A 21,485-nucleotide genomic window follows, 5' to 3' on the forward strand; every position below is an offset into this window, starting at 1 on the left:
ACACACATACACACACAGCAAATAAAAATGCTTATACGCAAAGTTCCATTGAAGCAGGGCTTACATTGATGAAAAGCGTAGCTACTCTAACTTCAAACTCACTATGTTTGTCCGTCCTTCAACCGGTCCGTTCGTTTGTCCGTCAGTGAGTTAGTAGCTAACTTTTAACTAAAAAAACATTCAGTATACAATTTATTTAGTCCGTCTGTCGTGCAATAAAAGACAACATTTACAATATATGTTTATCATACCATTTTCTAATTTTCTATCATTCTTTTTGCACTTTTTCCTTTTGTCAGTGAATTTTTGCGCTGAGATACTAATGGAGGTTGACATCTTTTTTATAAATGGAGGGCAACGGAAAATTTTAACAAATTACTTGCTTCTACATAATTTAATAGTTATTTATCGCATTGTATTATAGAAAGTTTTACGCGAATAGTTAAATGAAAAAAAATATTCCAGTCATTTTGGCATCTTGATTTCTCAGTATGGCTTTGAACCGGTCCTAATTCTGCAGAAATTAGACGAAGCCCAAAATACACAACTTTTGCACCACGTCGTCTTCCTGTGACGTCATAAAATGAGGGAGATGAGAGGAGAAGTGGGAAAGGAAATCCCTAAAAAAGAGATGGAGAATATAACGTCACAGGAAGACGAAGTTGTACAAAAGTTATGTATTTTGTGTTTCGTCAGAAATTATTTTTTTATGATTTGATTATATAGATACTACACTTTGCTTTAAAAAGATAGATTTTCTTATTGGTTTTCTTAAAAAGTTAAAAAGCACCAAATGCCTCGCTGATTATCTAATTCCGTGGTTTCTTTTTAGACATAATTTCACTTTTAAACAGACATTACCTGCGCAGTCAAATATTTAGCTAAACTTAAATACAAAATTTTGAGAGATAATAATGTATATCTCCAATTAACAAAATTACCCCATCTGTAAATAAAATAATTTAACGAAACTGGCTACAGTTTTTTAGATAACAAATAAACAGGGAACGTGTTTTTTAAAATTTGGGTACTGATATGATTTACAGTACAATGTCCCCTCCCTCCTTGAATAATTTTAAATCAACTTTACATCCTCCGGGACTTAACAAGGATGTGACAACGCCAATAAAAGTGAAAATAGACAAATAGATATCCATCTTAAGGCTTGGTTTTAATTATATGATTGTGCTTAAACGTTTTATGACTCATTATAAAAAATATAAATATTTTATTTTAATTGCTGCGTAGATTATAGTCAATTTAAGAAAAGTAATTTTTTTAATCTACCCAACTTATCAATGATGTACTTTTTAATATTTTGGTTTTTAATGTTGATATTTATCAATATTCATCATATTTGTGGAATAATTTTATACTAATTCTGACCAAAAATGTTTCTTTTGCTTTTGTACAGTTTTCTTTTACTAGTAGCGAATCTAATTCACTCTATCCGTTCGAAATAGGTAAAATACATTTTCTCGACTGTTATTATAGATAGACACTTTTTTGTTATGATACTCCTACCAAAGATCTTTCAGCCTTGGTCTGTCAGTCTGTCGGTCATTCTTTTTCTTATTCTCCCTGAGCACTAAATATCTCCTCTAGAACTCAACACGTCGGTCTGTATATCCATGATTTTTTGAAGCTTCTTCCTTTTAAATATTAACGCAATTTTTTTTTTTAAATGATGTTGAAGCTACGAAACTTTTGAATATTTTCATCTCTGTAATTACATCGATTACCATAACTTCTTTGGTCATTTTCTCTTTGAAATTACGATTTAAAAAAAATAATATGAAACGTTTGAATGGCATTTGAATATTTGATTACTAAGATATTTATCTATAATACAAAGTAGAACGATGACTGTCTGTCTGTTGGTTTGTACCCAAGGATCTCGCTAACCGCTGAACCGATCGGGTTCTCCTTTACAGGGTAGCTTCTTATAGGTCCCGGTAAGGTTTATAGCTATTTTCTTGGGGAGTAGGACAACCCCAACTCCCCCTCCCATTTTTTATTTTATTTTATCTTTTAAATCTAAAATACGAAAAATAAGGTTGATCAAACCTCTTGGGGCAAAGGCCCTTGAGGCTAGGGGCGAAGCCGCTAGTAATGTAAAAGTGACTGCACCCCTATACAACAGAGGCTATACGACAACAACCAATCAAAAATAGTTTTTAACAAATACTGGTTCTATGTGAATTAATAGCGGCTGCTAATTGTTCTAAATGGAATTGTGGCTGCCGACCCTTAATTATTACTATGCTTTACAATATCTAAATATTTGTTATGTTAACTTCAATGTAATAAATTACAGATTTCTGTAATAAATTATATATTTAAATTGCATGATTTAAAGTTCCCATGCATTCCAGGGAGGGAGGGGACATTGGCTTTTTAAATTAAACTAGTACCTAAAGTATATGCTTATTGGATCTTGTTTGGTTGGTTCCAAACTTTACAATCAATAATTCTAATTTACAGAAGGATTGATTTTTTTGTTTTTTTTTCTTGTGGATTTATTACAATTTATCGCCCATTATCCTATCCCCTAATCTCTATGCATATATACGTGAAATACGTGTATGCATGCACTTTGTTTACTAAAATATACAAACATTATAATTTTTCAGACAGTGGGGGTAAATTTATTTTAGAAAGCTTATAAATAAGAATACGACAATTAAGGATACGACAATGGACGATAAATTGATTTTTATATTTCATTAGATGAAAAATCAATGTTTATAAGGTAGTTTGAACCATCCAATCAAATTTGGATTGGTGTTAACTTGACTTTTTCACATGAAGGCAGGGGACATTGGACTGAAGGCTATACTAGTACCCATTGTTTTGTAATCATACTATCTCTTTTGTTGGCTCAAAAACTTTGGATATTTTTCTTTAATTTTGATTGGTTGGTTTAATCTGGCAGAAAAAAATTTAAGGTAAATGAGATTGAGGGGTAATTTTGTTTAATATCAGTAGGGATGTGCAATAATTGCCTTTTCCCTTAATATCTCTGCTAAATAAAAACAATTTAACACATGAATAGGGTAAAGATATAAATTAGTATTTAAGTGGGAGGGGGGGGGGGGGCAGATAAAAAGGTCATCATTGCTACTAAACGTTGGCCCCCCATTTTGCTAAAAATCACAAAACCTTTACAAGTATTTTTTTAGAATTAATTTACTTGTTGGTAACAGCTACATATTACATAGATATACGAAACTGTGTGAATTGTCCGAAGATATGTTGAAAGCTGTGGTACATAGAGATAGTTTATGGTTGATTTCAATTCTTACGGGACAAACAACACTTAATATACAACAATGGATATATTATTACTTGGATATTACACCAGATTTTCATGTTCTCTAAGAAAGTCAAACACACAGCAGGCTAAAATAACGATTCCTACCTTCCACAAACTTTGCCACTCCCCTCCTTCGTCCTCCTACTGAATGAACAAACTGACCAACAAATGACAGGGGAGATAGCAACCTTATTTTTCCCCTGTCATATTATCCACGTATACAACTAGGTAACAATATGATAAGCAGTGGCATGCACAGCGATTCGTCAGGTGGGGGATAGGTGAGCGAAGTTCATTCGAAAATTTTGACATCCCCTTAATCTAAAAGTAAAATTCAAATATTTATACTAAGTGAGCCTTATGGTGTTTTGATGTAAATTACTTTAAAAACATGTCTATGTACACAAACAAGGATGACAACATCTATAAAAGCGAAGCAATAAAAAGATGGGTCAATCATTAAAACTTGTATAGTGTCAGAATTAACTGAATAATCAGAATATAAATGTATAAGGGTCGAAGCAAAATTGTAAGTAAATTTGTTGTCCCAGGAATCACTATACCAAAAATCAGATCATTCGGATAATTAGATCACATAAAAGTTTGTTGTTAAAAAAGTAGAAAAATCAACAAGTTTAAAATTGACGTACGGTGGGTCACCTCCGGGTTCCAGGGACAAATGTAATCCTTTATCACTACTTCACAGGACTACAATCTCTCACCAATGTCTCCTTTCCAGATCAGCGACGCATTAATCCCTGTTTGACAAGTATATCTAACCTTAGAATGGTGGTATTATTTTACACCGATCCTAAACCCAAATACACTTAAGAGATAGTCTTTTGTTTATAAGCCCTATTCCGAAAAATGGTACTAAGACATTACTGATAACTTTATACTGTTATTTAGTCTAAGTATTTTTTATTCCTAGGTAACTAACTTTGCCAACACTTTTGGACTGAAAGTATCTACTGTGATTACTAGAGTCATGCGAACATGACTACAATATTCCGTTCTGCTGCCTGTATCCCCGTGAGGCGTGAAGTTCTTTGTTAGGTACCTTTGTCAGGTAAGAAAATCACTAGACTAGCTCCGAACCGATCTTCCAGAGTATTAGCAAAGTAAAACTACCTTTAAGACGTGAACTTATTCAAAGTTCTAATCCGAAAATGTTAAATTGTCCGAATAGATAATGATCTCCAACTTTCCTGGACTTCAGAAGCATGGGGAGGATCCGGTTGTTAGTATCGGCCGTCAGATAGCGAGCTATCATCAACCGTTGGTAGCTGAGCTACCACCGTATCTCCCTATGTTATCCCTATTTAGCCCCGTAGTGACTTGCGACTTATGGTGATACACGCGCTATTTACCCCTTCAATTGGAGCTGTCCTTCCTGAAAAATTATCAGCCATTGTCAATCCTCTCAATTGTCCACCTGAGCGTGGCTGGGATAGGCGGGAATGCCCTGACAAATACAGGTGGTAGAACCACCCTGAGCGGTGACGCTGTATTTGCGGGACTTTACAGCCGCGGCTAATAACTTCTCGTCTTTAGGAAATGCACACTCTGATTGTTTATTCTAAAAATATTTATAGGAGTTCTCTTCAGAACAAAACTTGGAGATAACTATCCGTCCGGATGCCTAAGCTTTTTAGGCCCCAAGAAGGCCTTACCCTTAAATTTATCTCAATTGACCAACATCAAAATGATATTCTATAATTTATTTAACAAAGTATTATGAATTTTATCTAACAAAACTTTTTATTTTTTAGGTATGTTTTAAATGAAAAATCCTAAGTTTGAGCCGCCAGGACCCTCCAGAAATTCCAAAGCAAGAGAAGGGAGTCTTCCCTTAAATTTTAGAATTTTTGAAAAGAGTCAGTGTGATATAGTAATTCCGTATAACGACTGACTGTTTCTCTTTTCCAGGTTTACTTTTATAGGCCTGAAGCCTAAGGAAAAAAGGGAGGCAGAAAGGATGACTTTGACTTTTATGTTGATTTTTATGTTTTATTAGGAATTGGCGACCTGATTTTTAAGATTTTGCATTTAATAGTGTGTGTATATCTCAACTAAATTACAATATTCATTTCATAAATTAGCAAGATCACATTTTATTTTATTTTACATCAAGAATACATTAAACTATTGGTTTCAAATTAGTTTTTCTAGAAATATTTTTTCAATGTCCTCTTTAATTTTTACAAATTTTCATTCTTTTAATTTAGTTTTTTTTATCACGAAACCTCTAATTTTATGATTCTTGTGTTGTTTTACTAATGTTAATTTTTATTGACAAAATTTGCTAATAATTTTTTAGCTGTATTATGACCATTCTATTAAAAGGGTTATTGTCTAACATTTCATTATAGGGTCTTCGTTTTTTAAATCTTATTTCCCCATTTTAATAAATAGGTCTTTATACATGCTTTTTTTTCTTAAAAATTATATTAAATTGTTTTAGATTTGTCTAATTTTGATAATATTTTTATAGTCTTTTATTTTCATTAGAAAAAAATACATAATTTAAAGTATGGGTTGGATTTTTCCCTAGTAAAGCTACTCTACAAGTTATTCATAGAATCGGTTCAAGGGAAAAAGACGATCCATGTACCCCCCTCAAAAAGAAAAGCTCGATTATAACACGTTTCAAGAGGCTAAAAATGACCCGTGTTTCATACAGCCTTGTTTTTGAGGTGTTTTAAATCATAGAATATTATTTGTTTACTATTTTAATAATTTTTTTGTGTTTTTTGGCACAGACGAATTTTTTTATATAATATTATGGCTTTAAGACATGATTTTAAGTTATTTTTCAATTAATATCTTTATGTACTACATTAAAAGTTGAAGGCTCTTAAAAACTTATACCAAAACATTAATGTCGTCTTACCTACATTGGTGAGCGCACTAATTTATGGATGCCGCGCTAAAATTTGAGTAGTTCTTTTTTACCGCATGGCGACACTGTATAGGTTTTAGACTACAAGCTAAAAACATTTTTTAAACATAAAATAAGGAAATATACGAGTTAAAAGTTGCTTCTTTATGCTCACTTTAAAGTGAGAAATAGTAATAAGAAAAGCTAGTTCATTTGTTGCTATAATTTGTCATTTTCCCTAAAAATTGGTGATAAATTTTAATAAGAGCCTTCGTGATATGATAAATATGAAAATCTTAGTTTAATATAAACATTGTGAATATTTTAGATTTATCTTGCTTTATGTCGGGTGTTGTCATGGTGAAAATGTGCTTAGTTTTGAAATGATAAAGAATTGATTAAAGAAGAAACAAGCACACTATTACTGGTAAACTAAATTTTGTTTATGTTTTTTTAAAGCTATAATTTAATGTCTTTTCATGCGTCGACTATTTAGCAAGTTAAACCAAGAGGTTTTCATAGACAATGGACATTCGGCTTTGAAACCGATTAATATCCGCTGTATTTGAACCAGCTCTCACCCATTCTAAAAGTCATGAAATGCATCGTATTACAGACAACTTCCCACGAATATTAAAAAAAATTAATACCTTCAGCCCCTAGAGTTCAACAAAACTGGTTTTATTCTTATATATTTTCATTTTAATGTAAGAGAAAACCTGTCTATAACACGATGCGATAAATTATTCTTACATCATTATATTATTTGTCTATATATTTTTTATCTCTTAGATATTAATCCACTCCTATCGGGAAGAGTTAAAAAATAGAAAGACATTCCATTAATTAATTATCTTTTATACAAATTTGGTCATTTTATTACTGTTTTATTCAAAAGTTCGTTTTTTAAGGTCATTAATCTTATGCTACGTTTTTATTATATAATATTTAGTCCTTCCTTTATCTCTCACTAAACAGATGTTTTTTAGACTAAATTTTATATGTATTTTTAAAGAAACAATATTTTTAAAATGTTGTTTTCCATAAAATTGCAATCATATTCCTGCATTATGACCTGAACATAATTATTTATCAATGATTGAATTTTATGTGTTTTAAAAATTGGATTTATTCTTTTTTGATTAGATCTAAAAATTGAATTTCTTATTTTTTCAGGCCCTTTTGCAGTAGTTTGGCTGTTTTTTGTTCTTGATTGTAGTCGTAGTTTGGGCTCTCAATTTTTGGTAAGTATCAAATTTGTAACTTTTTTATTTTTGACCTTTAAAACACTAGTTTTACTATATTGAACTAATGTCAAGTGGACAAATATGATAGCCTCGTCATATTCATCTCCTTTCTACTAGTTGTACATTATATAACATTATGTGTGTTGAAAAAAATATAAGGTCCACATCAACTTCTTGGGAAATTGTTTTAAAGAGCAGTTGGGTTGTTTCAGTTTATTTGTTATGGGCCAAATATTTTTCCAACAATTACTTTTGTTATTTTATTTTATTTCCATATCTACCTAGTTATAGAGTAGTTTTATTTAAACTGTTATAGTTCTTTTTACGCGTTAGCAAAAGCTACATATTTTATTGATTTTATCCTATTTTATAAAGTAGTAAGCCTTTTTTGTCTGTAGCGAAAGATCTCGCTAACCGCTGAACCAATATGGTTCACCTTTACAATGAAGCTTCTTATATGTCTATGGAAGGTTGTAAACTATTATGGGTGAAAAGACCTCACACATTAATTGCCCCTAGAGGCTTCTAAGGGCGTAACCGCTAGTAGGTATATGAAGTATTTTACATTTATCTCATAGTCGGTTCTAATTTTGTAAAAATTACTTAGATCCTTTCAGATATAAATAATAAACTCTTAAAAAGTCCTTTTATAAAAAAAAATAGCTAAAAACCCGACTATACAGTCAAAAAGACCCTAAAGTTAGTTGCTATTGCATAAATTTCAAGCAATATCATATTCCCAGTTTTGTTCTCACTTATTAGTTTCAATCTCTCGATGTCATGAGTCATCAGAAAGTTCCCAAAAGAGGCATTACTTATTGAGAGATTGTCATAGAGTCTTAATTCTTTTATTATTAATACAAGTATAAGTTTCCCTGGTAGCCATACTGTTTTATATTTAGGAGGAATCCAGTCAAATCACCCCACGAAGACTGAGAGAAGGCTTCCCTAACAAGACTAAAGTTTAATAATTTAAAATATGTCAAGGTAAAGTCACGCAACCTATTTCTTCACCACAGAGCAAAAATTAAGTGTCGGAAATAATGTTAATTACTTACAAAACTTAAATTTATACTAAAATGTAATTGTTTAATGCAAAAGCCATTTTTATTTTCAAATTCATTTTTAGCAAAGAATATTTAATTTTGTAGAAAATGAAAATGAGAAAAATATTATCCAATCTATATATGTGATTAACCTATGACGCGCAAAAGGTTCAAATCTCTATATTCGTTGTATCAGTCTAACGTCGCCCGTCGGCCATCTTACTTAAAACCAAGGGAAAACAGTCTACATAAAAACTTAAAGAAAATTGTTATTTTTTAGTACAGAATACACATTTAAATCAATTCAAAGCATTTATAAAAACAATTTGAACTTTTTTATTTCCAATTTTAGTAGTTTTCAACAACTTATTTTGTTTCTTTTAAGAAAAGATTGGTTAAATTAACTATCGTGAAAAAGTTTTCAAAATGTAATATTAAACTGTCTTTGCGGAGATACAAGGTAAAACAAATATTAAAATAGTCAGTTCATTTTCCCAGCGAAGCCGTACATGCAAAGATTTCATTTAAACCAAAATTGAAGATATGATTCCATTGAATTCACTGTTCCTATTTAATTGTAAAGAACCAATAAATGGGTACCGTAACAGCCTCCAAGTTAACTTTAAAAGCATTGTAGTCCATTAAAAGTTTGGGCTTAATTTGATATTATCAAGGCCTGGAATTAGCTGAACCTAAGAAGAGTGGATCTGTCCTCCCCATCTCTAGTGGAGAACTTTGTTGGTGCCCCTCGTGATGGATCAGAAGGAAAGCCTGAGCACGAAGAACCATAGGTAAAATGTTGTTGATTGGTTAGCTACCTAATGAAATTTGGAATCAAAGTTATAGTGTAGATTGCGGCCTATCCAAATATCACCTAATTATGTAATTAAGTTTTTCATTCCTTGACTAATGAACCATTGGATTGTTTTAATGAAATGCACTATTCTGAAAAGCCCTAAATCGAAAAAAGACTTTAAAAAGAAATTAACAAAGCAATGCAAACTTTAGTATTTTATTTATGTATTATACTTTATTGTTTTATTTGTAGTTCATTTATAACAACCTAATTTTGTTATTTTATTTTAGGTTGTTTAGAACCGCTGTATTCCACCTGAATAAACGAGTATTGAAAGCTTCCCTGACTGCTCCACTGTCAGTTGTTCATTCTGGGACACCTGCCGCACTGCTACATCTCCAACTAGTGGGTTGTGGTACACATACAAAGTAAGTATATCATTGCATGTAATGGGTAAATTATGAATGGGAAATATATATTATTTGAGTGTTTTTCACCTAAATTTTTCAGCTCTCTGTTGGGTTTCCTATCCCTATTTCCCTGATAGTTAAAAAAAGAAAGTTTTTTAATATTCTTTACAGGGGAGAAAAAGGTTGATTGAAGATATCGAAACTTTTAAATGCCGTCTTCTTTTTTGAATATTTTTGTTAGGAAGAGATAAAAATGGACCATTTCAAAATATTTGAAGTCTTTAGTAGTTTAGTCTTTAACAGTCATTCGTTGATTTTTTGTCTCAAGTATGAGACTGATATGGTTCTCCCTTTTCGGATCCTAGGAAATTGATGATTACTAGCTGTTTTTTCTGGTGTTATCCTATAATAAAAGAGTTAGAAACCTGAAATAAAATTATTAATTATTATTATTGTTCCAATTAAAGTAGTAGAGTGTGTATCTATCTTAGCTTTACATTTTTTAAAAACATGGATATCTTGATTTAATTTAGGAGGTGGTGTGGTAGTGTTGTGGTCCAAAAAGCTGTTTTTTCTTCCAATTTTTAAAGATTATTGAGCAAAGAATAAAACGTTTTTTAGATTTATGCACTGCACACCGACGACAACGTGATTAGACACCTTGCCAAGTTTTTTACATCATAAGAGCAACATCCTCTTTCACTTTTAAATTATAGCTTTTTTAATGATACAATAGATATATGGAGTATTAGACCGATACTTAAAAGATTGATTTTTCTAAAATTGTATAGCTATTTTAATATTTTTTAATTGTTCTTATTTTTCAGTTGTTTTGAGAAAGAAGATGAGATTTTTTGGGATTTGTTTGGGCCGCTATTTATCCGCCAAGACAACCTACATGGAGCAGAGTGTTCCTGTCCTGGAACAAGGTTCCAAGAAGCGTGGTGTTTGCCGCTATTTGTGGGATGACGATGTAGGAGATCCTTTCTAATTTGGTTTTGTTATTTTATTTGGTAAGTTATAATTCTTTGATGAATTTTTAAGTATCGAACTCATATTTAATATTGGATAAGAGACTGTGTTTCTTCAAAACAACTAATAATTTTATCTTGTTGTTAATTTTAAAATAATGGTGTTTTAATTACAAAGTTTTTTGGTTTTTTACTATTGTCTTATTCATTATTGTCTCATTTTACAATTATTTTTTCTTTGTTTTAGATTATCATGTAGCTGTTTAGCTATTTGTTCTGCCGTTTTCTCACTTATTGGGCTTTGTTGTTGGTGTACAAAATTTACTTAAGATAGCAGTTATGAGGTAATGATATTATCATTTAGACTCAATTTAGATGGGTATTAATTTAAAATATTTTATTTATTCGTAATTTATGAGCTGTATAAGTTTTCATAGAATGATAAAAAAATTGGTTTATATTTATAATGGATTTTATGATGAGAAAAAAAGTATTCTGAACAAGAGTAGAATAGTACAGATATTTAGATCCTAAGATTTTTAGATGTAATGTTTAAGTGTGAATTTCTTTTGGCTTATTTTCTGTGTGCTTTTCTTTTTTAAATGATCTTATTTACAGCTTATATTTTGTAGAATATTTTTTAGCTTGATTTAATATTTATTTTTTCTGTTTTTTCAGTCATATCTACTCGGCTCCCAGTTTTAATACAACAACTGTGGTTCCAACATTGCATTGCTGATCAAGTAACTGGTGAAAGACCGCCCTATATTTGATTGCAGACGGAGTAGCCTGTACACTGATTTTCTAGGTAAGTGTTCCTTTTGCTTCTATTTTGGTCCTTTAGGGCCTATGGTGCTCCCATCCCTTTTTATAGGATCGTGAAGCTAAAAAAAGACCCCTTAATTATTTTTTGGGGGATAAGATACATGCATGCTTATTCTTATTTTAGGTGAAGCAAAAGATTAGGCTTTGTTTAATGCAAACAGAATATGTGACTGATATATTTATAATTAGATAGTTATTTGCTTAGCAAAATAACTTCTCCCCCTTTGCAAAAAAAAATTTCGCTCAATTGGAGGGGTTTTAAAATAAGTTAGAGATAAATTTGAGAGTGATTTTTATTAGCTGCTTTATTTTTCAGTTCATTTTGTTGGGAGTTGGGAGGGTGGTTTATATTTTTAAAAACTTAAATTTATTTTGTTAATATCATTCTGTATAAAACATATAAGGCATTATTTTCTGTCTTTCTATAGAGTAATTGACATAAGAGACATTGGCCTTTTGACTTATAGATTTAAGACAAGAGTGAAAGAAAGTGATAAAGAGAGGGGTCGAGAGAAAGAGAGAAAAAATTAATATCGCTTTTTTGTTTTATACTGATAGCTTTGGTGTTTTGTTTTTATTAAGGAGTGTCGTGTAAGGTGAAAAATCAAGGTGTGTGTAAAAAAAAATATTGATAAGTAAAGTTTTAGTTTATTTATGTTGATTTTATTTTTATGTTGTGTGAAATGTGCATGTGCCATCCAGCTTGTTTGATATTTTCTTAATTTAGAGTTTTTTGTAAGTTTGTTTTAATAGTGTTGTTTTATTTCAGCTGTTAGCTTTTTAGCTATCCAGGCTAGTGTATGTGTGTAACCGATTTGGTTAGAAGAAAAATAGGCAGCTGATTTCTGCTTTCTCATTTAATTTTTTCTCAGCTAAGTGGGCAGGTGTGTGCTTGTCGCTGTTTAGTCTGGTAGAGTGTACTCTACAACTAGCTAGGCTGTGTGTGTGTGTGTGCCTAGGTGGCACTGGTTGTGCGTGTAGTTTAGTGGCCTAGCAATGTGTACTCTACAGCTAACTAGGCTGTGTGTGTGTGTGCTTATTGTTAGATGTTGAATAATGTATTTTAGAGCTATATAGCCTGCGTGTGTGTTCCGCCTAAGTGGCTTGGGAAACAGCTGAGTTGTGGTGTGTAAAATTGCTGCTTTAAAACATATATGTGTAGTTTCCCATTTGTTTTTAAATGACCTTATATTTTTTTTGTTCATTTTAAAAGTTTAAAATTTTATGGCTTAGCAATTGTAACTTTTTATGTATAAATTTACAAGAAAGAAGATTTATAAGTGAAGTAAATATTTTAAATGTAGCAAAACAAGGATGACAACATCTATAAATAGCGAAACACAAAAAGGTCATTGATGGTAATATTTACAAGTAGATTTGTAGTGTATTTATTAATTGATTTATTGGGTAAAATAAACACTAAAACTTGTTTTTATTTATATAATGTTGTCGGTCAAAGTAACTTACATAAAGGATGCTCATAACTATGGGAAGAATTATTTTGATCATGATATCTTAAAGAGTTTTAAGACTGGTCCAAAAATACCAAAAATATGGGGGAAAATGTAAAAAATATAGAAATAGCCAAAAACCTGCAAAAAGGAAGTCTGATCGTCATGTCTGTTTTCTTTAAACAACAGGAAATTTTATTTTGCAACTAAAAAAAAATCTGGAAATCGTACCATAAACACTGAGGATATGTAAAGAAATGAAAAAATTACAAAAATAGCTTAAAACCTATTCTATTACGCAAAAATTTTGATTGTTTTTATGCGCACGAAAACGAATTTTTCCAATAATTGTCTATTATTTTGCCAAAAATTGACAGAAAAATTATTCGGCGTTTTTATCTTCCTATTTTAAAGAGAATAAGAAAAAAAATTTATTTTTAAGTCAAATCGATTTAAAAACTGCTTTCAAGAAATGTTATAAAGTAATTTAAGATTAAGTTGTTCTAAATCTTAGAAATTGTTATTATTTTATCTTAGGCTTGCGTGTGTGTGTTTAAATATTGCAAGTTGTAGTTTCAAAATACGCATTATTTAAATTAAAAACTAAAACAATTTTGATGAGGTCTGTTTTCTATCTTGACATGTGTCAACTTTTTTCAACACTATATTTATGCATTTACACAAAAATTTTAATTATATCATTTCGGAGCAAAGCATTTCCTTAATTTACTATCTATCAGTTTAATAATATTAGAACCCTCAGAAAAGTTTTTATCATATAAAGTTTTTCAAATTTTACTATAAAAATTCAATTTACTTTCCATAAACAACTAATTTCAAAAAATAAACTGCATTTAGAAATATTCTTTGTTTAGGCCAAAAATATACAAAAAAAACTCGCCATTTCATCTACACATCCTAAGAAATACATGTTTCAAAGCATAAAGGCCCTATTCTTTACACAATGATACAACTATTGGCTGCGCCCCTATAAGAATATTCTTAGGGAAAAGCTTAAACTCATATTTAGGTTCTTAAAACCTTTTACAATGCCATAGATGCTTAGTGCTGTAAAAAGTATGAACAATATTTTAATTAGCTTATAGAAGAACGAAAGGTTGTTAATAGTTAATCATTTTAGCTTGCCACAATGCTATCTCTTATTTTAACATCGACTACAGCTATGATTTTTATCTCTAATACTACCCAACTATTGTAAAAATTTGGACAAGATTTGCTATAAGACTACTGATATCAATGTGTGAAAAATTAGGAAAAAGTATAAAATTAAGATATTTTTTACAAATCTGAATACAATGTAAACAAGGAGTTTGATACTTTTGCTTGTGATATTTTTCTACCGGGCGCGCGTGACCCCCGTTGTCAAAAACCTTAGCTCAAAAATGTAATGATTTACATTAAAATTATGTATTTTTAACACACATGTCTAAAAATCAACACATGTGTTCGGAACTAGGTCATAAACCTCAGAATTTATAAATTCATTTTCATAAAAATTATTAGCTAAAATTAGGCTTATTTTCAGGGATCTTAAGGGATAAGACAATGGACGATAAATTTGTTGGACAATTTTGCTACATAAACACATAATTTATGGAAATTGGATTTAGTTAGACTTTTCTTATGGAAATTTTTATTTCTTTTGGGATTAAGTTCATGCTTATTTAATAAGGCCTTGTAATTTTGGATGACACATTTCTGTTCATAAATTTTGTCAACTATTAATTTATTATTGTGTGGTGTTTTCTTATTACTGCAAAAAAAATCTTAATAGCTTTATCTATTTAATTGTTATTAATTCTTGTATTTTATTTTTAGGTATTGTGTCTGTAATTGTATTTGGAGATTCGAAATTTGCTGAGAAAACTGAAACTGTGAACTGAAAAGAAGATGGCATTGGTGACAGCTGAGAAAATTTCGAAATTCTTACCAGTTTTACTCTCCATTGGGGCCTCCTGTAATATGCAGATGTACCGGATTTGTCTGCAGAAGTGTGAAGGGCTTGTGGATACTAATGGAGGTATAGAAGGTAGGAATTTGTTGTTTTAAGCAAAATTATACTATAACTAAATTGTGTGTTTTCTGCTGTTTTGTGGAGAGTTATTTTATAATTTTGATTGTATGTTCTTTTTTGCTACAAAACTAGATATGTCTGTATTTGTTACAGACTAGATAGCGTATCTGCTCTAGAACTAGAATTGTCGTCTGTTGAGCTTTTTAATATTCTATTTATTTATTTTATTAAGCACACATATTTGCCCTACTTTATAATTATAATGATGTTTATTCTTGTTCAAACTTTTTATTATTTTTTCTTGCCTTTTATAAATAAAACATTAAAGTAATGTATATAGAGCAATAAATAGTATATGTAACAACCACCCCTTCTCAAAGACCTTTTACACAACTTTTGGTAGGGTCTTTGAAATAAGCTGTATCATTCAAAAATGTAAATACAGCCGGGTGCTGGCAAAAGAACCAAGAGCAAATTGCAAACTAATGTTAACACAAGGACGCCCAAGCTTTTTACTTAGCATGGGGGTAAAATGAGGATTTCTATATGTTCAAAGGGAGTAATGTAAGGTATTTAGAAGCTTGAGGGGTGTAAGGGATAAATACACCATTACCCCTTTACTTGGACATCTATGTTTCAGTTATAATGATTTCTGCATTTTGCCTAGTTAATTTCGTTTTTGCTTTGTTTATATACTGTTCATTTGTTAAAGATTATTTTGAAATTTATCTATTGATCTCTTGAAACTGAAAATAACCCAATACTTGAAATAAGGACATAGTTAATTTGCCACCCCCACAAGGGAGAGCTCAACCATTTATGGGAAAATAATCGAAAACAACGTAAATATAGGCAAAAATTAAATTTTGGAACATCTGCAATATATTAGTTCTACATTTGTCGCTAGATGTCACTAAAAACTTGATAATTTTGATTTGCTACAAAGTATTCACACTATTAGGAAAAATGTCTTATTAATCACAAATAACTAGGTTTAAAAATGCAGTATTGTAAATCGGAAAAGATGATTATGAATATAATGGCAATTTTAGATACTTCACATAAGTTTAGACTGATATGACAATTTTTCACAAAAATTGTCCCTTTCTTTTTCAAAAAGCAGTAAAAAGCATTAAACAGCTATACTTAGAAAGCAAAATTTAATGGAATTATTTTTCGTCTGCAACGCTCTAGGTCTTTGCAATTGGAAATAAAATAATATGCTCTTTATACATTTATACTATAAATTTATTAATGAAACTCTGTGTCTCATTGTATAGTTCTAAGAATGGGATTTGGAGATTCTTAAAACGTTTGGATAATGACTATTTTATACCGTATCTTTTTAGCTAGATAAACCCTAATATAATTTAAGACATTAATTATTTTATTTAGGGTTTTTATTAGACTGTTGCTTACTTTAGAGTAAATCGATTTAATTGGCCTAAACTCCGGCTTTGTTTCAAGCTTATTCATACCAATCCTGTTAGTTCCGCGTTCAGTCATGGCAATGAGTAATAATCTCTCATTTGACATACTAATGTATGCAATGATAAAAAATAATAAGCCAAATGACGCAAGAGTACTACCAATCACCATACTTGTTAATAGAACTAACATGATTGTCATGAATTTATTTTGAGAAGGAAAGTCTTCAAGATATTGGAGCCATGATAAAGCCTTTGTGTTTCTGGCCCCATTTTTCATGCACAATGTACTTTTAAAATCTGATTTTTCTTTAATTCTATTGTTTTCAGATATGTTAGTGTTGTAAGAGGACTGTGCAGTTTTGCAGTAGTCAATTTTCTGCTCATCTAAATCCTCAGGGTAATTTTCTTTGCTTTCTATTTTATTGATGTTTGTCTGTTCGTCTATTTCCTCTTTTTGCCCCAAAATATTTTCTAAATCGACTTTGCCTATTTGTACCTCTGGGCATAGCAATTGTTGAGGCGAATTAACGGAAATTTTATTACTAGATAATTTTTCAATATTTTGACTTATTTTTTGATCCGTCGCGTATTTAGGGGTTTTACTAATATTATCCAATTTTGTGTTAGACACATTTTCTTTTATATTGGTAATTATTGGCGGATTAATTTTATCTATTGGATTATTAACAATAGAGTTTTCTATTATTTTAAAATCATTGTTTATAGACGAACAGTTTGATGTTGAAGTATTAGATGTTTGACTTTCCATTAATATATTTTCTATTAGCTTATTAGTATTATTACTATTTACACTATTTTGGGTATTATTATTGACATTATTTTGGGTAGTCGAACATTCTAGTACTTCAACATTCTTAATTTTTATATTTTCATTTTGATAATCAATATCTGAATTTTTCAGGTTTATCTGAATGGACAAAGAGATGTTGATTTTGGGACCAGTTTGATTTAATGGTGAGGTTTTCTCTAGAATAGGGGTGCCGGGTATGTCCCAAGAATCCGTAACTTGTGGTATTTTTACTTGTAATTGTATGTTTTTGCTTTCTTGAGAAATACTCGGCTGCCCTACTAGTTTTTTTCCATTGTTGGCGGGAATTTGCACGCCGACAATGGATGGTATAGTCTTGATACACCATAATTTAAGCAGCGTGGGCATTGTTCTTTGGAGAGAGTGACATTAGGGAAAGTGAAACACTCCTCACTACCATGGGTGTCAGAATTACACAATAGGCAAACTGTACTGTTAGCTTTTTCTTTATTCTTTTTATACCACCATTCCATATTTGCTTTTTTAACTGCTTCATCTGGATGTTTTAAACAGTATCTAGAATAGTGAGGCTTTTGGCAATGCTCACAAGTTTTTTCCTTTTCTACTTGGTTTACATTTGCATTTTTTTGTCTGTCTAATTTTCTTTTTCTCTCAATGGCTGAGTTATAAAAGCTTCTGTTATTGCTAAACCAACTTAAGATTGTCTCTTTAGAGAAGTTAGGAACATTTGTGGATGTCAAAAATGCAGATTGCAATAATGGTGGTACCAAATAGGTACATATTTTTTCCCTAAGTTTAGCCATTTGATTTTCATGACTATTTCCTGTTTTTTGCAACATGGCTGCCAAATATATTATTATTTTATTTGGTCTGTTTTCATCTTCAGCAGTGAATCTATAAGTGTAGAATTGTTTCTCATATTCATGTGAGTTGAGTAATTCTGCACCTATGGTAGTTAGGATCGATTTTACAAAATCCTGAGCACTAAGGGCATTAGGATCTATTTCTAGCATATCTAGTTTATTTCTTGATTCTTCATTAAAATAGTGAATAAGAATATTGTTGTAGGAACTATGAGTAAAGGGAATCTCATATTCCTCCAAATATTTAAAAGTGCTAAAAAAAGTATAAGGGTTAGTTTTTTCTCCATATTGGGGTGGGATTTTACCCAATATTTTGACTTGTCTGTGAATACGTTCGTGTTGACAACTGCCCCACACTAAATTATTTGGTATGAGATTAATTATTTTTGCTGTATTTAGGTCAGTGATAGATGTATTTTCATGAAGAAGAAGTTTGAGTTGCCACATTTGAGATTCAGATAAGATATTTCCAAGTAAGTTATTTTCTTGTCTTGTCTCTCTATTTTTGTTATTTCTATTGGTAGATGGAGTCCTTCTATCTAACTCTGTATCTGAAGAGCTAGAACTAGAGCTAGGACCACTACTATTACTACGTCTATTCATTCTCCTTGGCATAGAGAAATTTTGTCTGTCTTTATGCCTGTTTTCTCTGTCACTATCATCTCTTCTATGTTGTCTTTCTTTGTTAGACTTAGTTTTGTCTTTATCGTGTTTATAACGATTTTCATGTCTATCATGATGTTGTTCATGGCGTCTCTGGTCCTCATTGCCATGTGGGTTAAGTGGATCATACATTCTGTCAGGCCTTTTATTAGAATGTTTTTTACTTTTTTGTCTGTCAAAATCCTCACTATAATAGCTAGATTCTGACTCATAACCCGAAAAATCTGAAGTTGGTTTAATTACTTTTTTATTTTGGGGTTTATTTCCATTATTTTCTTGTTTTATTACTTGAATATTTGGCTCATTTTCATGTATGGGTGGAATGTCTTGTACATGTATTTGAGGCCTATGTAATATGCGATTTTGTCGCCTATTGCCTAAGACAAGCATTGCTGTTGCTGAGTGAATCTCAGGCCTAACATGAACACTAGGTATTTCCTCCAGTCTTAGATAATGATTTACTGCATTATTTAATCCAGGTTCATATTCTGGATTATAAGGTGGAGGATTTAAAATTTCATCTTCTAATTGATCAATAATAATATCATCCATTTTAGGTTATTGCTGTACTACACATGGAATGAGGCCTAAATCAAAGATAAATGGAGCACCATTGTGCGTGGCCTATGCTCTGCTGCACTACACATGGAATGATTGTTTGTCAATGAAGAGCTGTGCTTTTATGGATGCTTTACTGGTAAGACTTATTTAGTGGCCTTGAGCCAATATCCCACCTAAAGAAAAAAAGTTAAATCTTACCTGGGTTTATCCGTAGGTAACGGAACCAATTTTATGGGTCACCTCCGGGTTCCAGGGACAAATGTAATCCTTTATCACTACTTCACAGGACTACAATCTCTCACCAATGTCTCCTTTCCAGATCAGCGACGCATTAATCCCTGTTTGACAAGTATATCTAACCTTAGAATGGTGGTATTATTTTACACCGATCCTAAACCCAAATACACTTAAGAGATAGTCTTTTGTTTATAAGCCCTATTCCGAAAAATGGTACTAAGACATTACTGATAACTTTATACTGTTATTTAGTCTAAGTATTTTTTATTCCTAGGTAACTAACTTTGCCAACACTTTTGGACTGAAAGTATCTACTGTGATTACTAGAGTCATGCGAACATGACTACAATATTCCGTTCTGCTGCCTGTATCCCCGTGAGGCGTGAAGTTCTTTGTTAGGTACCTTTGTCAGGTAAGAAAATCACTAGACTAGCTCCGAACCGATCTTCCAGAGTATTAGCAAAGTAAAACTACCTTTAAGACGTGAACTTATTCAAAGTTCTAATCCGAAAATGTTAAATTGTCCGAATAGATAATGATCTCCAACTTTCCTGGACTTCAGAAGCATGGGGAGGATCCGGTTGTTAGTATCGGCTGTCAGATAGCGAGCTATCATCAACCGTTGGTAGCTGAGCTACCACCGTATCTCCCTATGTTATCCCTATTTAGCCCCGTAGTGACTTGCGACTTATGGTGATACACGCGCTATTTACCCCTTCAATTGGAGCTGTCCTTCCTGAAAAATTATCAGCCATTGTCAATCCTCTCAATTGTCCACCTGAGCGTGGCTGGGATAGGCGGGAATGCCCTGACAAATACAGGTGGTAGAACCACCCTGAGCGGTGACGCTGTATTTGCGGGACTTTACAGCCGCGGCTAATAACTTCTCGTCTTTAGGAAATGCACACTCTGATTGTTTATTCTAAAAATATTTATAGGAGTTCTCTTCAGAACAAAACTTGGAGATAACTATCCGTCCGGATGCCTAAGCTTTTTAGGCCCCAAGAAGGCCTTACCCTTAAATTTATCTCAATTGACCAACATCAAAATGATATTCTATAATTTATTTAACAAAGTATTATGAATTTTATCTAACAAAACTTTTTATTTTTTAGGTATGTTTTAAATGAAAAATCCTAAGTTTGAGCCGCCAGGACCCTCCAGAAATTCCAAAGCAAGAGAAGGGAGTCTTCCCTTAAATTTTAGAATTTTTGAAAAGAGTCAGTGTGATATAGTAATTCCGTATAACGACTGACTGTTTCTCTTTTCCAGGTTTACTTTTATAGGCCTGAAGCCTAAGGAAAAAAGGGAGGCAGAAAGGATGACTTTGACTTTTATGTTGATTTTTATGTTTTATTAGGAATTGGCGACCTGATTTTTAAGATTTTGCATTTAATAGTGTGTGTATATCTCAACTAAATTACAATATTCATTTCATAAATTAGCAAGATCACATTTTATTTTATTTTACATCAAGAATACATTAAACTATTGGTTTCAAATTAGTTTTTCTAGAAATATTTTTTCAATGTCCTCTTTAATTTTTACAAATTTTCATTCTTTTAATTTAGTTTTTTTTATCACGAAACCTCTAATTTTATGATTCTTGTGTTGTTTTACTAATGTTAATTTTTATTGACAAAATTTGCTAATAATTTTTTAGCTGTATTATGACCATTCTATTAAAAGGGTTATTGTCTAACATTTCATTATAGGGTCTTCGTTTTTTAAATCTTATTTCCCCATTTTAATAAATAGGTCTTTATACATGCTTTTTTTTCTTAAAAATTATATTAAATTGTTTTAGATTTGTCTAATTTTGATAATATTTTTATAGTCTTTTATTTTCATTAGAAAAAAATACATAATTTAAAGTATGGGTTGGATTTTTCCCTAGTAAAGCTACTCTACAAGTTATTCATAGAATCGGTTCAAGGGAAAAAGACGATCCAACGGACATTCT

The 21,485-nt window shown here is 31.2% G+C and overlaps 1 protein-coding gene across 3 annotated transcripts; it reads left to right on the forward strand.

Annotated features, from left to right (window-relative positions):
- The first annotated feature begins 7,308 nt into the window (after window positions 1-7,308).
- LOC145312099 (uncharacterized) lies at window positions 7,309-11,372 on the forward strand. Of its 3 annotated transcripts, XM_080151236.1 has the most exons (7): window positions 7,309-7,441; window positions 8,347-8,431; window positions 9,165-9,281; window positions 9,577-9,714; window positions 10,524-10,709; window positions 10,915-11,011; window positions 11,346-11,372. In XM_080151236.1, exons 3-5 carry the CDS (start codon window positions 9,244-9,246, stop codon window positions 10,663-10,665), a joined length of 318 nt encoding a protein of 105 aa, XP_080007362.1. In that variant the 5' UTR covers window positions 7,309-7,441; window positions 8,347-8,431; window positions 9,165-9,243; the 3' UTR covers window positions 10,666-10,709; window positions 10,915-11,011; window positions 11,346-11,372. The 3 variants fall into 3 exon arrangements, with proteins under 3 accessions (XP_080007362.1, XP_080007363.1, XP_080007361.1); XM_080151237.1 differs by lacking the exon at window positions 9,165-9,281; XM_080151235.1 differs by lacking the exons at window positions 7,309-7,441; window positions 8,347-8,431 and adding an exon at window positions 8,776-8,950.
- Window positions 11,373-21,485: the final 10,113 nt, after the last annotated feature.

The sequence above is a fragment of the Acartia tonsa genome, chromosome 2 (genome assembly GCF_053477335.1).
Source record: "Acartia tonsa isolate MP-2025a chromosome 2, ASM5347733v1, whole genome shotgun sequence".
NCBI lineage: Eukaryota > Metazoa > Arthropoda > Copepoda > Calanoida > Acartiidae > Acartia > Acartia tonsa.

Excerpts from the sequence above, each read along its gene's own strand:
- LOC145312099 (XM_080151236.1), top strand. The coding sequence starts at position 9,244 with ATGGATCAGAAGGAAAGCCTGAGCACGAAGAACCATAG. Across the intron at positions 9,282-9,576 it reads CTGAGCACGAAGAACCATAG|GTTGTTTAGAACCGCTGTAT; the intron begins GTAAAATGTTGT and ends ATTTTATTTTAG. Across the intron at positions 9,715-10,523 it reads GGTTGTGGTACACATACAAA|TTGTTTTGAGAAAGAAGATG; the intron begins GTAAGTATATCA and ends CTTATTTTTCAG.